The sequence below is a fragment of the Ctenocephalides felis genome, unplaced genomic scaffold, assembly GCF_003426905.1.
Source record: "Ctenocephalides felis isolate EL2017-DRISC unplaced genomic scaffold, ASM342690v1 CF-g0.4_SCAFFOLD_01288, whole genome shotgun sequence".
Classification (NCBI taxonomy): Eukaryota; Metazoa; Arthropoda; class Insecta; order Siphonaptera; family Pulicidae; genus Ctenocephalides; species Ctenocephalides felis.
The window spans coordinates 1-22,574 of NW_020537442.1; the positions used below are offsets into that span (position 1 = coordinate 1).

General features: G+C 33.5%; 10 protein-coding genes across 10 annotated transcripts; 5 read left to right on the forward strand and 5 right to left on the reverse strand.

Moving 5' to 3' along the window:
- Nucleotides 1-1,361: 1,361 nt before the first annotated feature.
- On the reverse strand, nucleotides 1,362-1,784 carry LOC113369382 (histone H2A). The gene has a single exon (XM_026610143.1). The coding sequence runs from the start codon at nucleotides 1,749-1,751 to the stop codon at nucleotides 1,377-1,379; it is 375 nt and encodes a 124-aa protein (XP_026465928.1). The 5' UTR covers nucleotides 1,752-1,784; the 3' UTR covers nucleotides 1,362-1,376.
- Nucleotides 1,785-1,926: 142 nt separating this feature from the next.
- On the forward strand, nucleotides 1,927-2,421 carry LOC113369384 (histone H2B-like). Its single transcript, XM_026610144.1, has one exon. The coding sequence runs from the start codon at nucleotides 1,972-1,974 to the stop codon at nucleotides 2,341-2,343; it is 372 nt and encodes a 123-aa protein (XP_026465929.1). The 5' UTR covers nucleotides 1,927-1,971; the 3' UTR covers nucleotides 2,344-2,421.
- A 1,368-nt stretch (nucleotides 2,422-3,789) lies between these two features.
- On the forward strand, nucleotides 3,790-4,270 carry LOC113369380 (histone H3). The gene has a single exon (XM_026610141.1). It carries the CDS (start codon nucleotides 3,835-3,837, stop codon nucleotides 4,243-4,245), a length of 411 nt encoding a protein of 136 aa, XP_026465926.1. The 5' UTR covers nucleotides 3,790-3,834; the 3' UTR covers nucleotides 4,246-4,270.
- A 956-nt stretch (nucleotides 4,271-5,226) lies between these two features.
- Nucleotides 5,227-5,986, reverse strand: LOC113369379 (histone H1-like). The gene has a single exon (XM_026610140.1). The coding sequence runs from the start codon at nucleotides 5,948-5,950 to the stop codon at nucleotides 5,255-5,257; it is 696 nt and encodes a 231-aa protein (XP_026465925.1). The 5' UTR covers nucleotides 5,951-5,986; the 3' UTR covers nucleotides 5,227-5,254.
- Nucleotides 5,987-8,727: 2,741 nt separating this feature from the next.
- Nucleotides 8,728-9,138, forward strand: LOC113369381 (histone H3). The gene has a single exon (XM_026610142.1). The coding sequence runs from the start codon at nucleotides 8,728-8,730 to the stop codon at nucleotides 9,136-9,138; it is 411 nt and encodes a 136-aa protein (XP_026465927.1).
- A 2,262-nt stretch (nucleotides 9,139-11,400) lies between these two features.
- Nucleotides 11,401-12,160, reverse strand: LOC113369378 (histone H1-like). Its single transcript, XM_026610139.1, has one exon. It carries the CDS (start codon nucleotides 12,122-12,124, stop codon nucleotides 11,429-11,431), a length of 696 nt encoding a protein of 231 aa, XP_026465924.1. The 5' UTR covers nucleotides 12,125-12,160; the 3' UTR covers nucleotides 11,401-11,428.
- A 2,697-nt stretch (nucleotides 12,161-14,857) lies between these two features.
- Nucleotides 14,858-15,338, forward strand: LOC113369375 (histone H3). The gene has a single exon (XM_026610135.1). The coding sequence runs from the start codon at nucleotides 14,903-14,905 to the stop codon at nucleotides 15,311-15,313; it is 411 nt and encodes a 136-aa protein (XP_026465920.1). The 5' UTR covers nucleotides 14,858-14,902; the 3' UTR covers nucleotides 15,314-15,338.
- Nucleotides 15,339-17,587: 2,249 nt separating this feature from the next.
- Nucleotides 17,588-18,347, reverse strand: LOC113369374 (histone H1-like). The gene has a single exon (XM_026610134.1). The coding sequence runs from the start codon at nucleotides 18,309-18,311 to the stop codon at nucleotides 17,616-17,618; it is 696 nt and encodes a 231-aa protein (XP_026465919.1). The 5' UTR covers nucleotides 18,312-18,347; the 3' UTR covers nucleotides 17,588-17,615.
- Nucleotides 18,348-21,327: 2,980 nt separating this feature from the next.
- Nucleotides 21,328-21,750, reverse strand: LOC113369376 (histone H2A). The gene has a single exon (XM_026610137.1). The coding sequence runs from the start codon at nucleotides 21,715-21,717 to the stop codon at nucleotides 21,343-21,345; it is 375 nt and encodes a 124-aa protein (XP_026465922.1). The 5' UTR covers nucleotides 21,718-21,750; the 3' UTR covers nucleotides 21,328-21,342.
- A 142-nt stretch (nucleotides 21,751-21,892) lies between these two features.
- On the forward strand, nucleotides 21,893-22,360 carry LOC113369377 (histone H2B-like). The gene has a single exon (XM_026610138.1). The coding sequence runs from the start codon at nucleotides 21,938-21,940 to the stop codon at nucleotides 22,307-22,309; it is 372 nt and encodes a 123-aa protein (XP_026465923.1). The 5' UTR covers nucleotides 21,893-21,937; the 3' UTR covers nucleotides 22,310-22,360.
- Nucleotides 22,361-22,574: the final 214 nt, after the last annotated feature.

Below are 22,574 nucleotides of genomic sequence, written 5' to 3' on the forward strand. Positions count from 1 at the left end.
TCTTTCCACGATCACTAAGCCACGCCCTTTTTAAAACACGCGTCAAAATAACTATAATATTTAATTTGTTTATGCATAATCATTATTTTATTCTCCTTGTCGAGACTAACAAAATGCTATAAGGTTTATGATATTGACATTGATATCTAGCGTAAATGTTTGTTGAAACATTTAGCCACTATACAGCGTAAGTTCCTAAACAACGACGACCGTGAATACCCGCTCGTTCGAGGTCAGAAACATGCGAGATTTTAGCCTGAATTGCGAATGTTATAAAAATCAATCATTACAAACCCTCAACAATTTTTTTTTAAATATACAATTCTATAATCGATATTAGTGAAATTCAATAATAATTGATAACATAATAACATAAATGTTTTAATATTTGATAATAAAACACGAATTATTTATTTGGTTTTAAAATCACTACAAAATTAATATACTTATATAGATTTTTTTTATATTTATTTTAAATGTTTTATAACAACGTAACTAATAAATAAAGTTATTATTTGTAATTTATTTATGATTATTAATAATTTTGTACGATAATTATTAGTAAAACTTTCCACGATCACTAAGCCACGCCCCTTTTTAAAAACACGCGCTCAAAATTCACTATAACATTATTATTTTCTTTATGAATATTATTATTTTATTCTTCTCGTCGAGACTACAAATTGCTATAAGGTATTATGGTATTGACATTGATATCTAGCGTAAATGCTTGCTGAAACATTTAGGCCACTATACAGCGGCAGTTCCTAAACACGACGACCGTGAATAACCGTTTGCTCGAGGGTCAGAAAACATGCGAGATTTTAGCCTGAATTGCGAATGTTATAAAAATCAAATCATTAACAAACCCTACAATTTTTTTTTTTAAATATCAAATTCTATAATCGATATTAGTGAAATTCAATAATAATTGATAACATAATAACATATAAATGTGCTAATATTCGATAATAAAACAAGAATTATTTATTTGATGTTGAAATCACTACAAAAATTAATATACTTATATAGATTTTTTTTATATTCATTTTAAATGATTTATAACAACGTAACTAATAAATAAAGTTATTATTTCGTACATTTATAACCTTAAATATTCTTTGATTCATTCAAACAAATGTTGTTATTTATATTTATTTAAATAAAAATATCTAAAATCAATTGAATTATATACCGAATGTTATGATAAAAAAATTAAAATAAATTAAAATGAGTATTGAATAGTAATTAAATAGTATTATAAATAAAATAGTAAATAATAAATAAATAGTAAAATAATATATGTTCATTTTTTGAATAAAGTTGTTCGTCCTGAGAAGGACGGTTTTATGTCAATTTGCGACAATAAAAGAAATTTAAGCTTTCTTTTCTGTCTTCTTTGGCAAAAGCACAGCTTGTATGTTCGGCAATACACCGCCCTGAGCAATCGTAACACCCGATAACAGTTTGTTGAGTTCCTCGTCATTGCGGATGGCCAGTTGCAAATGACGCGGAATTATTCTGGTCTTCTTGTTGTCGCGAGCCGCATTGCCGGCTAACTCGAGAACTTCGGCGGCCAGATATTCCATGACTGCAGCGAGGTAGACGGGTGCACCAGCGCCGACACGCTCGGCATAGTTGCCTTTGCGTAGCAAACGATGAATACGACCGACTGGAAACTGAAGACCGGCACGGTTAGACCGTGACTTAGCCTTTCCCTTGACTTTACCGCCTTTGCCTCGACCAGACATGTTTACAGGTTCGTGTTCAAACTGAGAATGATATCAAAGTTCTCGAACGGGCCCGTATAGATTTCTGAGCGTTGCAAGCACACGCCCATTTTTTTGTAGACACGCCCCTCCCTTGCCTACGTACGTTGTTACGGCTTCAGTCAAAACGTTGAAGCAGTACGAAAACGGAGCGTCGGCACGACTCATTTCGTATCAGTCAGTGTACTAGTAAACATCAGACATGCCACCGAAAACCAGCGGTAAAGCGGCTAAGAAAGCAGGCAAAGCCCAGAAAAATATTTCAAAGGGCGACAAGAAGAAGAAACGTAAGCGCAAGGAGAGCTATGCCATTTATATTTACAAAGTCTTGAAACAAGTCCATCCTGACACGGGCATTTCGAGCAAGGCGATGAGCATCATGAACAGCTTTGTGAATGATATCTTCGAGCGTATAGCGGCCGAGGCATCGCGTTTGGCTCACTACAACAAACGCTCTACAATCACTAGTCGGGAAATTCAGACAGCAGTCCGGCTATTGCTACCAGGCGAGTTGGCCAAACACGCCGTCAGCGAAGGTACTAAGGCCGTAACCAAGTACACCAGCTCGAAATAAAATGATGAAGATTTTGTGATGCCACTTATATGTTCTGTCGACAATAACAAAGGCCCTTCTCAGGGCCCACAAATATTTTACAAAAGAACTTTATAATTTTTACATTGGTTTTATAGATAAAATAAAATAACCTGACACTAATGATATTTTATTAGGATTTTCAATAAATTTTGATCAGATTTCTATTAGAGATCGTTATTATTAATTTATATTATAAATAATGTTCAATTTCTATATATTTTCAATATGATAAAAATTAATGATTGAATATTCAATTCAATTTAAAACTTTAGTTTTTCAAATTTAGTTAATAAGTTTAAGTTTATTTTAATTTATTATAAAATATATTATATTAAAAAAAATCGCAATTTAAATATTTTCGTAAAAATAAAATTATTGCCGTAAATATTTTAAAAATTTTATTATTTAAATATATAAAATATATTATTACATATTATATAAATTTAAATAATATGCAAAATTTAATAAATTCATTCATTTAATTGAGCTCCTTCAATTCAGAGCCCTTTTCGAAGCCCTTAACTGTAAAGTATACTAATACTAAAAGTATACTCTATTTTCTATTAATTGAAGCCCCCCCCCATGTAAGAAAAGAAATCAATTGCATATAAAAAGTCAATACGAAAAAATAGTAAAATATATATTAATTAATACTTTCTTTAAAACATATTCGAAGGGCTTTCCAATTTGATAATATTATCAATAATATTACCAAAGCAAGTTATTCTGCAAGAAAATAAACAAATTTCATATAAAATCAAATAAAGCCTGTACGTAAATTGTAAAATATATTACTTGTTCTTTTAATTATATTTGACAGCCCTTAAAAGGGCTCTTTTTTGTTTTGTATTTATAAGAAATGACTGCGTCCGTTGATCAATTTAACCGCCGAAACCGTACAGTGTACGACCCTGACGTTTGAGCGCATATACGACATCCATAGCGGTTACGGTCTTCCTCTTGGCGTGCTCGGTGTATGTGACTGCATCGCGGATAACGTTCTCGAGAAACACTTTCAGAACACCGCGGGTCTCTTCGTAGATTAGACCCGAGATACGCTTGACGCCGCCACGGCGAGCAAGACGACGTATAGCCGGCTTTGTAATACCTTGGATATTATCGCGAAGAACTTTCCTGTGTCGCTTAGCGCCACCCTTTCCGAGTCCCTTACCACCTTTGCCACGGCCGGTCATTTTTCAATATATCGCAGTCGGGATAAATTTACAAATTGATGTTAACAGCTCGAAGTCTGAATAACGACTGAATTCCGACGAGCGAAATTATTGAAAAGTTTGAGCTCGCTAGGCCACGCCCATCATAGCTATGCGAGCATTCGGCGCCGACCAATGACAGCCGAGCACAGCATCGGACATTCGTAATGTATTTTGATCATAATATTCGAGCCGGACGCGTCAGTATCAAAACGATCGTCAAACGAGAAGGTTCTCGAAACGAAATCTAGGAGTTATAATGGCCCGTACGAAGCAGACAGCTCGCAAGTCCACCGGTGGCAAGGCGCCCCGTAAGCAGCTTGCAACGAAAGCGGCTCGCAAGAGCGCGCCGGCGACCGGCGGTGTGAAGAAGCCGCATCGTTATCGGCCTGGCACCGTAGCTCTGCGTGAGATCCGTCGTTACCAGAAGAGCACCGAGCTTCTCATACGAAAGTTGCCGTTCCAACGTCTAGTGCGCGAGATCGCTCAGGACTTCAAGACCGATCTGCGTTTTCAGAGCTCCGCCGTCATGGCATTGCAGGAAGCTAGCGAGGCCTATTTGGTTGGCCTGTTCGAAGATACAAACTTGTGCGCGATCCACGCCAAGCGCGTAACCATCATGCCCAAGGATATTCAACTAGCTCGGCGTATTCGAGGAGAACGCGCTTAGACGCCTGTCGTCCTATAAAACAAATCGGTCCTTTTCAGGACCACCAAAATGATCAATTAAAAGAACTTTTATTATTTTTCAAATTATTTTATTTTGCAGAATTATTCCATCGATACGTAAGAAATTTTTATTGATTTTTTTTTTTAATTGAAATTATTGACAACACACATGATTTGACTTGTTGAATAGTGTGTTGTTGTGTTAAGTTTAAAAAATATTATAGTTGAATTTGTAAAATTCGTCATGAATTTCTGAAAGCTTCTTTAAAAAATTCTAAATTTAATTAATATGGGCGAGTTGCCGTTCTGATGATAGAAATTTATATTATATATATTATATTATATATATTTATATATATAAATATTTTTTTTTTATTGTATATTTTTTAATTTCATATATAGTTATTTAAAGTTATATAAATTTTCTTTTTCGAATACGATATGAAAAAAGATTGAAACTTCATAAATTATTAATGATTATATTTTATTTCATTAATTAATTTCCATTTACTTATTATTTATATAAAAAAAAATTAGAAAAAATTATGAATTTAATTATTATGAGAGTTGCCGTTCTATGTATAGTTGATTTATTTAAAGTGATATATAAAACTTTTATTAATAAATTATTGATTATATTTCATTTGATTAAGATAATTTATTCATATAAAATTATTTAAAAAAAATAATAAATAAATAAATAAAATTCAGCGATTGATATTGAACAACTCCCTACCAAAGACGAAATTGAAAATTGAAAAGACTTTGACTTTTAAATTTCGTCAATGACACAACACGGCGGCGAGGAACACAGCGAGCGTTGCTGCGCTCCTGTTACAAATATTTTATTAAAATTTTTCCGAAGTCCACGAAAAGGCTATAATATAAGATGATAAGATATATATAAGTAAAATAATAATGTTCTTTGATAAAAATTTATTGTTAGTCCTGAAAAGGACTTTGTGCAAACATTTTCGTTTGCTGTTGTGTAAAAAGATAATGAAATGTTTTCACTTCTTTTTCGGTGACGCTTTTTTCAAAGGTTTGGCTACTTTTGATGTCTTCTTTGGCGATTTAGGTTTCTTTGCGGCTGCGGTCTTGACGGTTTTCTTCGTTTTGCTCGTTGCCTTGGCCGATGAGGCTTTCGTCGACTTACCCTGAATGGTCTTCTTCTTATCGACTGTCGTCTTAGGTTTCGCCGACGACTTTTTTAATGTGCCCGCTGCGGATGCAGACTTCTTTTTAGGGGACGAAGCAGGTTTGGCGGCGCCCTTCGACTTTGCTGTCTTCGATTTTGCTTTTGCCGCTGGCGTCTTAGCGGTCCTGGCTTTTCCAGCCGAAACACCGCTTTCGCCGCCGCTCTGTTTAGCGTTCGCGGCAAGTTTGAACGAACCCGAAGCACCTTTGCCTTTTGTTTGAATCAGTGTGCCCGCTTGAACAGCTGACTTTAAATACTTTTTAATGAACGTTGACATTTTCTCGGCGTCGATTTTATAATTGGCCGACATATATTTCTTAATCGCCTGCAGCGACGATCCGCCGCGTTCTTTCAGACTTTTAATAGCGTTGTTTACCATTTCAGATGTAGGAGGGTGGGACGGCTTCACTCGCGGTTTTTTAACAGCCGCAGTCTTGCCCTTTTTCGGCGATGCTGTCGCTGGCGCAGCGGTTGCCGCCGGCGACGTAGATAAAGCGTTATCTGACATTATAGTAAAAAATCGTAGGTTAAAATGTAAATCTAACACGTGATTGGTTAAATATGTTAGGGGCGTGGCCAAAAACTATATTCGAAAGGTGTAGGACCGAGGAGAAAACAATAATATTTGAAAATTTTACAAAAATGTAAATTATTTGTAAAAAATTAAATCCAGCGCTTTTATTCTAAATAATTCGCATAAAACAATGGATTTACATGATAGCCAAATTCATCCCCAACATATCATCAAAAGCATGATTTATTTCAACGGTTAGTTTTTCTAAAATATCGCTAATTATATTCAAATAACTTCTGCACTCAATAGTGCGTTTTCAACAAAATCGTTATCGCATTTTTATGAGCATTGAGATATGTTATATTTTGATGCGATGTAATTATACTTATATATCCTAGAAACAGTTTTTGTAAATTTTTATTCATAAATAGTATCATAATTGTTCATAAACTGTCATTGAACATTCATTTGAGTACTCTATGAATCTATACTGAACAATAGCTAATATAAACGATTTGATTAAATAACGAATATAATATTTTATTAAAATAAAATATTATTTGTATGAAATAATTAATTATATTTACGATGTAATACACTATCAATACACCAACGCATAAAATTCGGTTAGAAATCATTTGTGTAAAACATTATGTCGCGTCGTGCATTCAAGTTCAAGAAGTGTGCTCTATTCTCTTTTTGCATAGTATCTAATAAAATAATATTATCGTTATAATTAATTATTTCATTCGTAGTTTTCAAAAGAACGATAAAATACAAAACAGTAAACAATTGTACTGTTGTTTCTTGAAATAACTTGAGTCAAAAAATTCACAAACTGTTTATTCTGTAAAATCATAATATTTCTATCATATTATATTTTATTAAAATAAATCGAATGTATAAATAATTTAGTCATTAATAATAAAATATAATATTTATGTTTTTTTTTTTTAATTCAATTGTATAGAATAAAATAATAATATCTTATATTCATTGCCGAGAAAAGATTATATATTAGTTGATATTTAATAAATATTATTTTATTCTTTTATTCTTGAATGCTTGCTGAACTGAATATGCGGCTCTGCTGCTATATCTAAACACGCTGACCGTGAATAACCGTTTGTTCGAGGGTCAGAAAACATGCAAGATTTTAGCCTAAATGGTGATTGTTATTAGAATTGAATGACTGGAGAACCATACGAAATTTTAACAATGTATTATAATTTATATGGTTTCTTTATGAAAATATAGAAATATTGTCAATAATTGCTGCAATCTAAATGTAATTTGCATTTCAATAAGTGATCAATCACACAGATTGCTCTCTACTAGCTAAACAGTAAAAGATACGAAAAACTTTGTTCGTACGAAAGATGCAGAATAAAATCACGAATAAAATGATATATAAATCGTTATGTGTGTTCATATAATTTTTTCGAGATTATCTAATTTTTCTTAAATTTTAAGGAAATATGTAAATAATACCTAAATATACAAAATTTATATTCGACAATAGTAAAATTTCATAATAATTCATTATAACTTTATAATAATACTATTATAATTTTATAACAATTCATTTATTTATGATTATTAATAAATTTTGTACGATAATTATTAGTAAATCTTTCCACGATCACTAAGCCACGCCCTTTTTTAAAAACACGCGTCAAAATTAACTATAATATTATTATTTTGTTTATGCATAATCATTATTTTATTCTCCTTGTCGAGACTAACAAAATGCTATAAGGTATTATGATATTGACATTGATATCTAGCGTAAATGTTTGTTGAAACATTTAGGCCACTATACAGCGTAAGTTCCTAAACACGACGACCGTGAATAACCGCTCGTTCGAGGGTCAGAAAACATGCGAGATTTTAGCCTGAATTGCGAATGTTATAAAAATCAAATCATTAACAAACCCTACAATTTTTTTAAAAACTTTCTTTAAAACATATTCGAAGGGCTTTCCAATTTGATAATATTATCAATAATATTACCAAAGCAAGTTATTCTGCAAGAAAATAAACAAATTTCATATAAAATCAAATAAAGCCTGTACGTAAATTGTAAAATATATTACTTGTTCTTTTAATTATATTTGACAGCCCTTAAAAGGGCTCTTTTTTGTTTTGTATTTATAAGAAATGACTGCGTCCGTTGATCAATTTAACCGCCGAAACCGTACAGTGTACGACCCTGACGTTTGAGCGCATATACGACATCCATAGCGGTTACGGTCTTCCTCTTGGCGTGCTCGGTGTATGTGACTGCATCGCGGATAACGTTCTCGAGAAACACTTTCAGAACACCGCGGGTCTCTTCGTAGATTAGACCCGAGATACGCTTGACGCCGCCACGGCGAGCAAGACGACGTATAGCCGGCTTTGTAATACCTTGGATATTATCGCGAAGAACTTTCCTGTGTCGCTTAGCGCCACCCTTTCCGAGTCCCTTACCACCTTTGCCACGGCCGGTCATTTTTCAATATATCGCAGTCGGGATAAATTTACAAATTGATGTTAACAGCTCGAAGTCTGAATAACGACTGAATTCCGACGAGCGAAATTATTGAAAAGTTTGAGCTCGCTAGGCCACGCCCATCATAGCTATGCGAGCATTCGGCGCCGACCAATGACAGCCGAGCACAGCATCGGACATTCGTAATGTATTTTGATCATAATATTCGAGCCGGACGCGTCAGTATCAAAACGATCGTCAAACGAGAAGGTTCTCGAAACGAAATCTAGGAGTTATAATGGCCCGTACGAAGCAGACAGCTCGCAAGTCCACCGGTGGCAAGGCGCCCCGTAAGCAGCTTGCAACGAAAGCGGCTCGCAAGAGCGCGCCGGCGACCGGCGGTGTGAAGAAGCCGCATCGTTATCGGCCTGGCACCGTAGCTCTGCGTGAGATCCGTCGTTACCAGAAGAGCACCGAGCTTCTCATACGAAAGTTGCCGTTCCAACGTCTAGTGCGCGAGATCGCTCAGGACTTCAAGACCGATCTGCGTTTTCAGAGCTCCGCCGTCATGGCATTGCAGGAAGCTAGCGAGGCCTATTTGGTTGGCCTGTTCGAAGATACAAACTTGTGCGCGATCCACGCCAAGCGCGTAACCATCATGCCCAAGGATATTCAACTAGCTCGGCGTATTCGAGGAGAACGCGCTTAGACGCCTGTCGTCCTATAAAACAAATCGGTCCTTTTCAGGACCACCGAAATGATCAATTAAAAGAACTTTTATTATTTTTCAAATTATTTTATTTTGCAGAATTATTCCATCGATACGTAAGAAATTTTTATTGATTTTTTTTTTAATTGAAATTATTGACAACACACATGATTTGACTTGTTGAATAGTGTGTTGTTGTGTTAAGTTTAAAAAATATTATAGTTGAATTTGTAAAATTCGTCATGAATTTCTGAAAGCTTCTTTAAAAAATTCTAAATTTAATTAATATGGGCGAGTTGCCGTTCTGATGATAGAAATTTATATTATATATATTATATTATATATGTAGCGACCTGTCAACACACGTCGCATTTTAACTTGACAGATGTTCATTATTTGAAGCTCATCATAGTGTCAGCTCAAAAACAAAAAGTTCAAGTGTCAGATCAGATCTCGTTTTTGTTTGCTCAATGTTCGAAATGCCTAAATTGTAATTCTTTACTTTTTTCCTTTTTATTATAAATACTGAAATAACATCTACGTTTTTGTAAATGATCAATTTAATCACACATAGTGTTATTACTATTGTCATAATAAACAATATTCGTAGTATAAAGAACACGAGTTTCTTTAGTGGTGACCGCGAACGTGAATTAATAGCACGCATATAGAAGGAAAGAAGGTAAGAAGATCAAGACACATTTAGAAGTAACAAAAAAATAAATTGAAGTCTCATGAATTATTAAAAAAAGAATTTTTAAAAATAAATAATGAATATAAATGGCTCACAACCGCCATAACTAGAAGAACATTCTAATCCTACAACTGAGACTCCGACCACGCACTTCAAGATCAACAATAACACGTGCTCAATAAATCACTTATTATCATGGTAAATAAGTCGATAATAAGCACCATGGCAACAGACAGGGAGCAAACAATTTGGCAACCGCCACATACACTCAACCGCTAACTCACCAGCGAAGGGCCACATACACTCAACCGCTAACTCACCAGCGAAGGGCCACATACACTCAACCGCTAACTCACCAGCGAAGGGCCACATACAATCAACCGCTAACTCACCAGCGAAGGGCCACATACAATCAACCGCTAACTCACCAGCGAAGTGTCAAATATACTCAGCCGCTAACTCACCAGCGAAGGGCCACATCTACTCAACCGCTAACTCACCAGCGAAGGGCCACGTAAGCAATCAACAAACTCAACAAGCCAACACGGCAATTTATCACACAATCTCAACCAAAAGAAATTTACAAGGAAGCTCAAGATGGCACTCAGAGATGCGAAACAATCTTTTTCATTAGGGCGGAGTGATCTGTAGCGACCTGTCAACACACGTCGCATTTTAACTTGACAGATGTTCATTATTTGAAGCTCATCATAGTGTCAGCTCAAAAACAAAAAGTTCAAGTGTCAGATCAGATCTCGTTTTTGTTTGCTCAATGTTCGAAATGCCTAAATTGTAATTCTTTACTTTTTTCCTTTTTATTATAAATACTGAAATAACATCTACGTTTTTGTAAATGATCAATTTAATCACACATAGTGTTATTACTATTGTCATAATAAACAATATTCGTAGTATAAAGAACACGAGTTTCTTTATATATATAAATATTTTTTTTTTATTGTATATTTTTTAATTTCATATATAGTTATTTAAAGTTATATAAATTTTCTTTTTCGAATACGATATGAAAAAAAGATTGAAACTTCATAAATTATTAATGATTATATTTTATTTCATTAATTAATTTCCATTTACTTATTATTTATATAAAAAAAAATTAGAAAAAATTATGAATTTAATTATTATGAGAGTTGCCGTTCTATGTATAGTTGATTTATTTAAAGTGATATATAAAACTTTTATTAATAAATTATTGATTATATTTCATTTGATTAAGATAATTTATTCATATAAAATTATTTAAAAAAAAATAATAAATAAATAAATAAAATTCAGCGATTGATATTGAACAACTCCCTACCAAAGACGAAATTGAAAATTGAAAAGACTTTGACTTTTAAATTTCGTCAATGACACAACACGGCGGCGAGGAACACAGCGAGCGTTGCTGCGCTCCTGTTACAAATATTTTATTAAAATTTTTTCCGAAGTCCACGAAAAGGCTATAATATAAGATGATAAGATATATATAAGTAAAATAATAATGTTCTTTGATAAAAATTTATTGTTAGTCCTGAAAAGGACTTTGTGCAAACATTTTCGTTTGCTGTTGTGTAAAAAGATAATGAAATGTTTTCACTTCTTTTTCGGTGACGCTTTTTTCAAAGGTTTGGCTACTTTTGATGTCTTCTTTGGCGATTTAGGTTTCTTTGCGGCTGCGGTCTTGACGGTTTTCTTCGTTTTGCTCGTTGCCTTGGCCGATGAGGCTTTCGTCGACTTACCCTGAATGGTCTTCTTCTTATCGACTGTCGTCTTAGGTTTCGCCGACGACTTTTTTAATGTGCCCGCTGCGGATGCAGACTTCTTTTTAGGGGACGAAGCAGGTTTGGCGGCGCCCTTCGACTTTGCTGTCTTCGATTTTGCTTTTGCCGCTGGCGTCTTAGCGGTCCTGGCTTTTCCAGCCGAAACACCGCTTTCGCCGCCGCTCTGTTTAGCGTTCGCGGCAAGTTTGAACGAACCCGAAGCACCTTTGCCTTTTGTTTGAATCAGTGTGCCCGCTTGAACAGCTGACTTTAAATACTTTTTAATGAACGTTGACATTTTCTCGGCGTCGATTTTATAATTGGCCGACATATATTTCTTAATCGCCTGCAGCGACGATCCGCCGCGTTCTTTCAGACTTTTAATAGCGTTGTTTACCATTTCAGATGTAGGAGGGTGGGACGGCTTCACTCGCGGTTTTTTAACAGCCGCAGTCTTGCCCTTTTTCGGCGATGCTGTCGCTGGCGCAGCGGTTGCCGCCGGCGACGTAGATAAAGCGTTATCTGACATTATAGTAAAAAATCGTAGGTTAAAATGTAAATCTAACACGTGATTGGTTAAATATGTTAGGGGCGTGGCCAAAAACTATATTCGAAAGGTGTAGGACCGAGGAGAAAACAATAATATTTGAAAATTTTACAAAAATGTAAATTATTTGTAAAAAATTAAATCCAGCGCTTTTATTCTAAATAATTCGCATAAAACAATGGATTTACATGATAGCCAAATTCATCCCCAACATATCATCAAAAGCATGATTTATTTCAACGGTTAGTTTTTCTAAAATATCGCTAATTATATTCAAATAACTTCTGCACTCAATAGTGCGTTTTCAACAAAATCGTTATCGCATTTTTATGAGCATTGAGATATGTTATATTTTGATGCGATGTAATTATACTTATATATCCTAGAAACAGTTTTTGTAAATTTTTATTCATAAATAGTATCATAATTGTTCATAAACTGTCATTGAACATTCATTTGAGTACTCTATGAATCTATACTGAACAATAGCTAATATAAACGATTTGATTAAATAACGAATATAATATTTTATTAAAATAAAATATTATTTGTATGAAATAATTAATTATATTTACGATGTAATACACTATCAATACACCAACGCATAAAATTCGGTTAGAAATCATTTGTGTAAAACATTATGTCGCGTCGTGCATTCAAGTTCAAGAAGTGTGCTCTATTCTCTTTTTGCATAGTATCTAATAAAATAATATTATCGTTATAATTAATTATTTCATTCGTAGTTTTCAAAAGAACGATAAAATACAAAACAGTAAACAATTGTACTGTTGTTTCTTGAAATAACTTGAGTCAAAAAATTCACAAACTGTTTATTCTGTAAAATCATAATATTTCTATCATATTATATTTTATTAAAATAAATCGAATGTATAAATAATTTAGTCATTAATAATAAAATATAATATTTATGTTTTTTTTTTTTAATTCAATTGTATAGAATAAAATAATAATATCTTATATTCATTGCCGAGAAAAGATTATATATTAGTTGATATTTAATAAATATTATTTTATTCTTTTATTCTTGAATGCTTGCTGAACTGAATATGCGGCTCTGCTGCTATATCTAAACACGCTGACCGTGAATAACCGTTTGTTCGAGGGTCAGAAAACATGCAAGATTTTAGCCTAAATGGTGATTGTTATTAGAATTGAATGACTGGAGAACCATACGAAATTTTAACAATGTATTATAATTTATATGGTTTCTTTATGAAAATATAGAAATATTGTCAATAATTGCTGCAATCTAAATGTAATTTGCATTTCAATAAGTGATCAATCACACAGATTGCTCTCTACTAGCTAAACAGTAAAAGATACGAAAAAACTTTGTTCGTACGAAAGATGCAGAATAAAATCACGAATAAAATGATATATAAATCGTTATGTGTGTTCATATAATTTTTTCGAGATTATCTAATTTTTCTTAAATTTTAAGGAAATATGTAAATAATACCTAAATATACAAAATTTATATTCGACAATAGTAAAATTTCATAATAATTCATTATAACTTTATAATAATACTATTATAATTTTATAACAATTCATTTATTTATGATTATTAATAAATTTTGTACGATAATTATTAGTAAATCTTTCCACGATCACTAAGCCACGCCCTTTTTTAAAAACACGCGTCAAAATTAACTATAATATTATTATTTTGTTTATGCATAATCATTATTTTATTCTCCTTGTCGAGACTAACAAAATGCTATAAGGTATTATGATATTGACATTGATATCTAGCGTAAATGTTTGTTGAAACATTTAGGCCACTATACAGCGTAAGTTCCTAAACACGACGACCGTGAATAACCGCTCGTTCGAGGGTCAGAAAACATGCGAGATTTTAGCCTGAATTGCGAATGTTATAAAAATCAAATCATTAACAAACCCTACAATTTTTTTAAAAACTTTCTTTAAAACATATTCGAAGGGCTTTCCAATTTGATAATATTATCAATAATATTACCAAAGCAAGTTATTCTGCAAGAAAATAAACAAATTTCATATAAAATCAAATAAAGCCTGTACGTAAATTGTAAAATATATTACTTGTTCTTTTAATTATATTTGACAGCCCTTAAAAGGGCTCTTTTTTGTTTTGTATTTATAAGAAATGACTGCGTCCGTTGATCAATTTAACCGCCGAAACCGTACAGTGTACGACCCTGACGTTTGAGCGCATATACGACATCCATAGCGGTTACGGTCTTCCTCTTGGCGTGCTCGGTGTATGTGACTGCATCGCGGATAACGTTCTCGAGAAACACTTTCAGAACACCGCGGGTCTCTTCGTAGATTAGACCCGAGATACGCTTGACGCCGCCACGGCGAGCAAGACGACGTATAGCCGGCTTTGTAATACCTTGGATATTATCGCGAAGAACTTTCCTGTGTCGCTTAGCGCCACCCTTTCCGAGTCCCTTACCACCTTTGCCACGGCCGGTCATTTTTCAATATATCGCAGTCGGGATAAATTTACAAATTGATGTTAACAGCTCGAAGTCTGAATAACGACTGAATTCCGACGAGCGAAATTATTGAAAAGTTTGAGCTCGCTAGGCCACGCCCATCATAGCTATGCGAGCATTCGGCGCCGACCAATGACAGCCGAGCACAGCATCGGACATTCGTAATGTATTTTGATCATAATATTCGAGCCGGACGCGTCAGTATCAAAACGATCGTCAAACGAGAAGGTTCTCGAAACGAAATCTAGGAGTTATAATGGCCCGTACGAAGCAGACAGCTCGCAAGTCCACCGGTGGCAAGGCGCCCCGTAAGCAGCTTGCAACGAAAGCGGCTCGCAAGAGCGCGCCGGCGACCGGCGGTGTGAAGAAGCCGCATCGTTATCGGCCTGGCACCGTAGCTCTGCGTGAGATCCGTCGTTACCAGAAGAGCACCGAGCTTCTCATACGAAAGTTGCCGTTCCAACGTCTAGTGCGCGAGATCGCTCAGGACTTCAAGACCGATCTGCGTTTTCAGAGCTCCGCCGTCATGGCATTGCAGGAAGCTAGCGAGGCCTATTTGGTTGGCCTGTTCGAAGATACAAACTTGTGCGCGATCCACGCCAAGCGCGTAACCATCATGCCCAAGGATATTCAACTAGCTCGGCGTATTCGAGGAGAACGCGCTTAGACGCCTGTCGTCCTATAAAACAAATCGGTCCTTTTCAGGACCACCGAAATGATCAATTAAAAGAACTTTTATTATTTTTCAAATTATTTTATTTTGCAGAATTATTCCATCGATACGTAAGAAATTTTTATTGATTTTTTTTTTTAATTGAAATTATTGACAACACACATGATTTGACTTGTTGAATAGTGTGTTGTTGTGTTAAGTTTAAAAAATATTATAGTTGAATTTGTAAAATTCGTCATGAATTTCTGAAAGCTTCTTTAAAAAATTCTAAATTTAATTAATATGGGCGAGTTGCCGTTCTGATGATAGAAATTTATATTATATATATTATATTATATATGTAGCGACCTGTCAACACACGTCGCATTTTAACTTGACAGATGTTCATTATTTGAAGCTCATCATAGTGTCAGCTCAAAAACAAAAAGTTCAAGTGTCAGATCAGATCTCGTTTTTGTTTGCTCAATGTTCGAAATGCCTAAATTGTAATTCTTTACTTTTTTCCTTTTTATTATAAATACTGAAATAACATCTACGTTTTTGTAAATGATCAATTTAATCACACATAGTGTTATTACTATTGTCATAATAAACAATATTCGTAGTATAAAGAACACGAGTTTCTTTAGTGGTGACCGCGAACGTGAATTAATAGCACGCATATAGAAGGAAAGAAGGTAAGAAGATCAAGACACATTTAGAAGTAACAAAAAAATAAATTGAAGTCTCATGAATTATTAAAAAAAGAATTTTTAAAAAATAAATAATGAATATAAATGGCTCACAACCGCCATAACTAGAAGAACATTCTAATCCTACAACTGAGACTCCGACCACGCACTTCAAGATCAACAATAACACGTGCTCAATAAATCACTTATTATCATGGTAAATAAGTCGATAATAAGCACCATGGCAACAGACAGGGAGCAAACAATTTGGCAACCGCCACATACACTCAACCGCTAACTCACCAGCGAAGGGCCACATACACTCAACCGCTAACTCACCAGCGAAGGGCCACATACACTCAACCGCTAACTCACCAGCGAAGGGCCACATACAATCAACCGCTAACTCACCAGCGAAGGGCCACATACAATCAACCGCTAACTCACCAGCGAAGTGTCAAATATACTCAGCCGCTAACTCACCAGCGAAGGGCCACATCTACTCAACCGCTAACTCACCAGCGAAGGGCCACGTAAGCAATCAACAAACTCAACAAGCCAACACGGCAATTTATCACACAATCTCAACCAAAAGAAATTTACAAGGAAGCTCAAGATGGCACTCAGAGATGCGAAACAATCTTTTTCATTAGGGCGGAGTGATCTGTAGCGACCTGTCAACACACGTCGCATTTTAACTTGACAGATGTTCATTATTTGAAGCTCATCATAGTGTCAGCTCAAAAACAAAAAGTTCAAGTGTCAGATCAGATCTCGTTTTTGTTTGCTCAATGTTCGAAATGCCTAAATTGTAATTCTTTACTTTTTTCCTTTTTATTATAAATACTGAAATAACATCTACGTTTTTGTAAATGATCAATTTAATCACACATAGTGTTATTACTATTGTCATAATAAACAATATTCGTAGTATAAAGAACACGAGTTTCTTTATATATATTTATATATATAAATATTTTTTTTTTATTGTATATTTTTTAATTTCATATATAGTTATTTAAAGTTATATAAATTTTCTTTTTCGAATACGATATGAAAAAAAGATTGAAACTTCATAAATTATTAATGATTATATTTTATTTCATTAATTAATTTCCATTTACTTATTATTTATATAAAAAAAAATTAGAAAAAATTATGAATTTAATTATTATGAGAGTTGCCGTTCTATGTATAGTTGATTTATTTAAAGTGATATATAAAACTTTTATTAATAAATTATTGATTATATTTCATTTGATTAAGATAATTTATTCATATAAAATTATTTAAAAAAAAATAATAAATAAATAAATAAAATTCAGCGATTGATATTGAACAACTCCCTACCAAAGACGAAATTGAAAATTGAAAAGACTTTGACTTTTAAATTTCGTCAATGACACAACACGGCGGCGAGGAACACAGCGAGCGTTGCTGCGCTCCTGTTACAAATATTTTATTAAAATTTTTTCCGAAGTCCACGAAAAGGCTATAATATAAGATGATAAGATATATATAAGTAAAATAATAATGTTCTTTGATAAAAATTTATTGTTAGTCCTGAAAAGGACTTTGTGCAAACATTTTCGTTTGCTGTTGTGTAAAAAGATAATGAAATGTTTTCACTTCTTTTTCGGTGACGCTTTTTTCAAAGGTTTGGCTACTTTTGATGTCTTCTTTGGCGATTTAGGTTTCTTTGCGGCTGCGGTCTTGACGGTTTTCTTCGTTTTGCTCGTTGCCTTGGCCGATGAGGCTTTCGTCGACTTACCCTGAATGGTCTTCTTCTTATCGACTGTCGTCTTAGGTTTCGCCGACGACTTTTTTAATGTGCCCGCTGCGGATGCAGACTTCTTTTTAGGGGACGAAGCAGGTTTGGCGGCGCCCTTCGACTTTGCTGTCTTCGATTTTGCTTTTGCCGCTGGCGTCTTAGCGGTCCTGGCTTTTCCAGCCGAAACACCGCTTTCGCCGCCGCTCTGTTTAGCGTTCGCGGCAAGTTTGAACGAACCCGAAGCACCTTTGCCTTTTGTTTGAATCAGTGTGCCCGCTTGAACAGCTGACTTTAAATACTTTTTAATGAACGTTGACATTTTCTCGGCGTCGATTTTATAATTGGCCGACATATATTTCTTAATCGCCTGCAGCGACGATCCGCCGCGTTCTTTCAGACTTTTAATAGCGTTGTTTACCATTTCAGATGTAGGAGGGTGGGACGGCTTCACTCGCGGTTTTTTAACAGCCGCAGTCTTGCCCTTTTTCGGCGATGCTGTCGCTGGCGCAGCGGTTGCCGCCGGCGACGTAGATAAAGCGTTATCTGACATTATAGTAAAAAATCGTAGGTTAAAATGTAAATCTAACACGTGATTGGTTAAATATGTTAGGGGCGTGGCCAAAAACTATATTCGAAAGTGTAGGACCGAGGAGAAAACAATAATATTTGAAAATTTTACAAAAATGTAAATTATTTGTAAAAAATTAAATCCAGCGCTTTTATTCTAAATAATTCGCATAAAACAATGGATTTACATGATAGCCAAATTCATCCCCAACATATCATCAAAAGCATGATTTATTTCAACGGTTAGTTTTTCTAAAATATCGCTAATTATATTCAAATAACTTCTGCACTCAATAGTGCGTTTTCAACAAAATCGTTATCGCATTTTTATGAGCATTGAGATATGTTATATTTTGATGCGATGTAATTATACTTATATATCCTAGAAACAGTTTTTGTAAATTTTTATTCATAAATAGTATCATAATTGTTCATAAACTGTCATTGAACATTCATTTGAGTACTCTATGAATCTATACTGAACAATAGCTAATATAAACGATTTGATTAAATAACGAATATAATATTTTATTAAAATAAAATATTATTTGTATGAAATAATTAATTATATTTACGATGTAATACACTATCAATACACCAACGCATAAAATTCGGTTAGAAATCATTTGTGTAAAACATTATGTCGCGTCGTGCATTCAAGTTCAAGAAGTGTGCTCTATTCTCTTTTTGCATAGTATCTAATAAAATAATATTATCGTTATAATTAATTATTTCATTCGTAGTTTTCAAAAGAACGATAAAATACAAAACAGTAAACAATTGTACTGTTGTTTCTTGAAATAACTTGAGTCAAAAAATTCACAAACTGTTTATTCTGTAAAATCATAATATTTCTATCATATTATATTTTATTAAAATAAATCGAATGTATAAATAATTTAGTCATTAATAATAAAATATAATATTTATGTTTTTTTTTTTTAATTCAATTGTATAGAATAAAATAATAATATCTTATATTCATTGCCGAGAAAAGATTATATATTAGTTGATATTTAATAAATATTATTTTATTCTTTTATTCTTGAATGCTTGCTGAACTGAATATGCGGCTCTGCTGCTATATCTAAACACGCTGACCGTGAATAACCGTTTGTTCGAGGGTCAGAAAACATGCAAGATTTTAGCCTAAATGGTGATTGTTATTAGAATTGAATGACTGGAGAACCATACGAAATTTTAACAATGTATTATAATTTATATGGTTTCTTTATGAAAATATAGAAATATTGTCAATAATTGCTGCAATCTAAATGTAATTTGCATTTCAATAAGTGATCAATCACACAGATTGCTCTCTACTAGCTAAACAGTAAAAGATACGAAAAAACTTTGTTCGTACGAAAGATGCAGAATAAAATCACGAATAAAATGATATATAAATCGTTATGTGTGTTCATATAATTTTTTCGAGATTATCTAATTTTTCTTAAATTTTAAGGAAATATGTAAATAATACCTAAATATACAAAATTTATATTCGACAATAGTAAAATTTCATAATAATTCATTATAACTTTATAATAATACTATTATAATTTTAACAATTCATTTATTTATGATTATTAATAAATTTTGTACGATAATTATTAGTAAATCTTTCCACGATCACTAAGCCACGCCCTTTTTTAAAAACACGCGTCAAAATTAACTATAATATTATTATTTTGTTTATGCATAATCATTATTTTATTCTCCTTGTCGAGACTAACAAAATGCTATAAGGTATTATGATATTGACATTGATATCTAGCGTAAATGTTTGTTGAAACATTTAGGCCACTATACAGCGTAAGTTCCTAAACACGACGACCGTGAATAACCGCTCGTTCGAGGGTCAGAAAACATGCGAGATTTTAGCCTGAATTGCGAATGTTATAAAAATCAAATCATTAACAAACCCTACAATTTTTTTTTTTAAATATACAAATTCTATAATCGATATTAGTGAAATTCAATAATAATTGATAACATAATAACATATAAATGTGTTAATATTTGATAATAAAACAAGAATTATTTATTTGGTTTTAAAATCACTACAAAAATTAATATACTTATATAGATTTTTTTTATATTTATTTTAAATGTTTTATAACAACGTAACTAATAAATAAAGTTATTATTTTGTACATTTATTTATGATTATTAATAAATTTTGTACGATAATTATTAGTAAAACTTTCCACGATCACTAAGCCACGCCCCTTTTTAAAAACACGCGTCAAAATTCACTATAACATTATTATTTTCTTTATGAATAATTATTATTTTATTCTTCTCGTCGAGACTAACAAATTGCTATAAGGTATTATGGTATTGACATTGATATCTAGCGTAAATGCTTGCTGAAACATTTAGGCCACTATACAGCGGCAGTTCCTAAACACGACGACCGTGAATAACCGTTTGCTCGAGGGTCAGAAAACATGCGAGATTTTAGCCTGAATTGCGAATGTTATAAAAATCAAATCATTAACAAACCCTACAATTTTTTTTTTTAAATATACAAATTCTATAATCGATATTAGTGAAATTCAATAATAATTGATAACATAATAACATATAAATGTGCTAATATTCGATAATAAAACAAGAATTATTTATTTGATGTTGAAATCACTACAAAAATTAATATACTTATATAGATTTTTTTTATATTCATTTTAAATGATTTATAACAACGTAACTAATAAATAAAGTTATTATTTCGTACATTTATAACCTTAAATATTCTTTGATTCATTCAAACAAATGTTGTTATTTATATTTATTTAAATAAAAATATCTAAAATCAATTGAATTATATACCGAATGTTATGATAAAAAAATTAAAATAAATTAAAATGAGTATTGAATAGTAAATTAAATAGTATTATAAATAAATAGTAAAATAATAAATAAATAGTAAAATAATATATGTTCATTTTTTGAATAAAGTTGTTCGTCCTGAGAAGGACGGTTTTATGTCAATTTGCGACAATAAAAGAAATTTAAGCTTTCTTTTCTGTCTTCTTTGGCAAAAGCACAGCTTGTATGTTCGGCAATACACCGCCCTGAGCAATCGTAACACCCGATAACAGTTTGTTGAGTTCCTCGTCATTGCGGATGGCCAGTTGCAAATGACGCGGAATTATTCTGGTCTTCTTGTTGTCGCGAGCCGCATTGCCGGCTAACTCGAGAACTTCGGCGGCCAGATATTCCATGACTGCAGCGAGGTAGACGGGTGCACCAGCGCCGACACGCTCGGCATAGTTGCCTTTGCGTAGCAAACGATGAATACGACCGACTGGAAACTGAAGACCGGCACGGTTAGACCGTGACTTAGCCTTTCCCTTGACTTTACCGCCTTTGCCTCGACCAGACATGTTTACAGGTTCGTGTTCAAACTGAGAATGATATCAAAGTTCTCGAACGGGCCCGTATAGATTTCTGAGCGTTGCAAGCACACGCCCATTTTTTTGTAGACACGCCCCTCCCTTGCCTACGTACGTTGTTACGGCTTCAGTCAAAACGTTGAAGCAGTACGAAAACGGAGCGTCGGCACGACTCATTTCGTATCAGTCAGTGTACTAGTAAACATCAGACATGCCACCGAAAACCAGCGGTAAAGCGGCTAAGAAAGCAGGCAAAGCCCAGAAAAATATTTCAAAGGGCGACAAGAAGAAGAAACGTAAGCGCAAGGAGAGCTATGCCATTTATATTTACAAAGTCTTGAAACAAGTCCATCCTGACACGGGCATTTCGAGCAAGGCGATGAGCATCATGAACAGCTTTGTGAATGATATCTTCGAGCGTATAGCGGCCGAGGCATCGCGTTTGGCTCACTACAACAAACGCTCTACAATCACTAGTCGGGAAATTCAGACAGCAGTCCGGCTATTGCTACCAGGCGAGTTGGCCAAACACGCCGTCAGCGAAGGTACTAAGGCCGTAACCAAGTACACCAGCTCGAAATAAAATGATGAAGATTTTGTGATGCCACTTATATGTTCTGTCGACAATAACAAAGGCCCTTCTCGGGCCACAAATATTTTACAAAAAGAACTTTATAATTTTTACATTGGTTTTATAGATAAAATAAAATAAACCTGACACTAATGATATTTTATTAGGGATTTTCAATAAATTTTGATCAGATTTCTATTAGAGATCGTTATTATTAATTTATATTATAAATAATGTTCAATTTCTATATATTTTCAATATGATAAAAATTAATGAT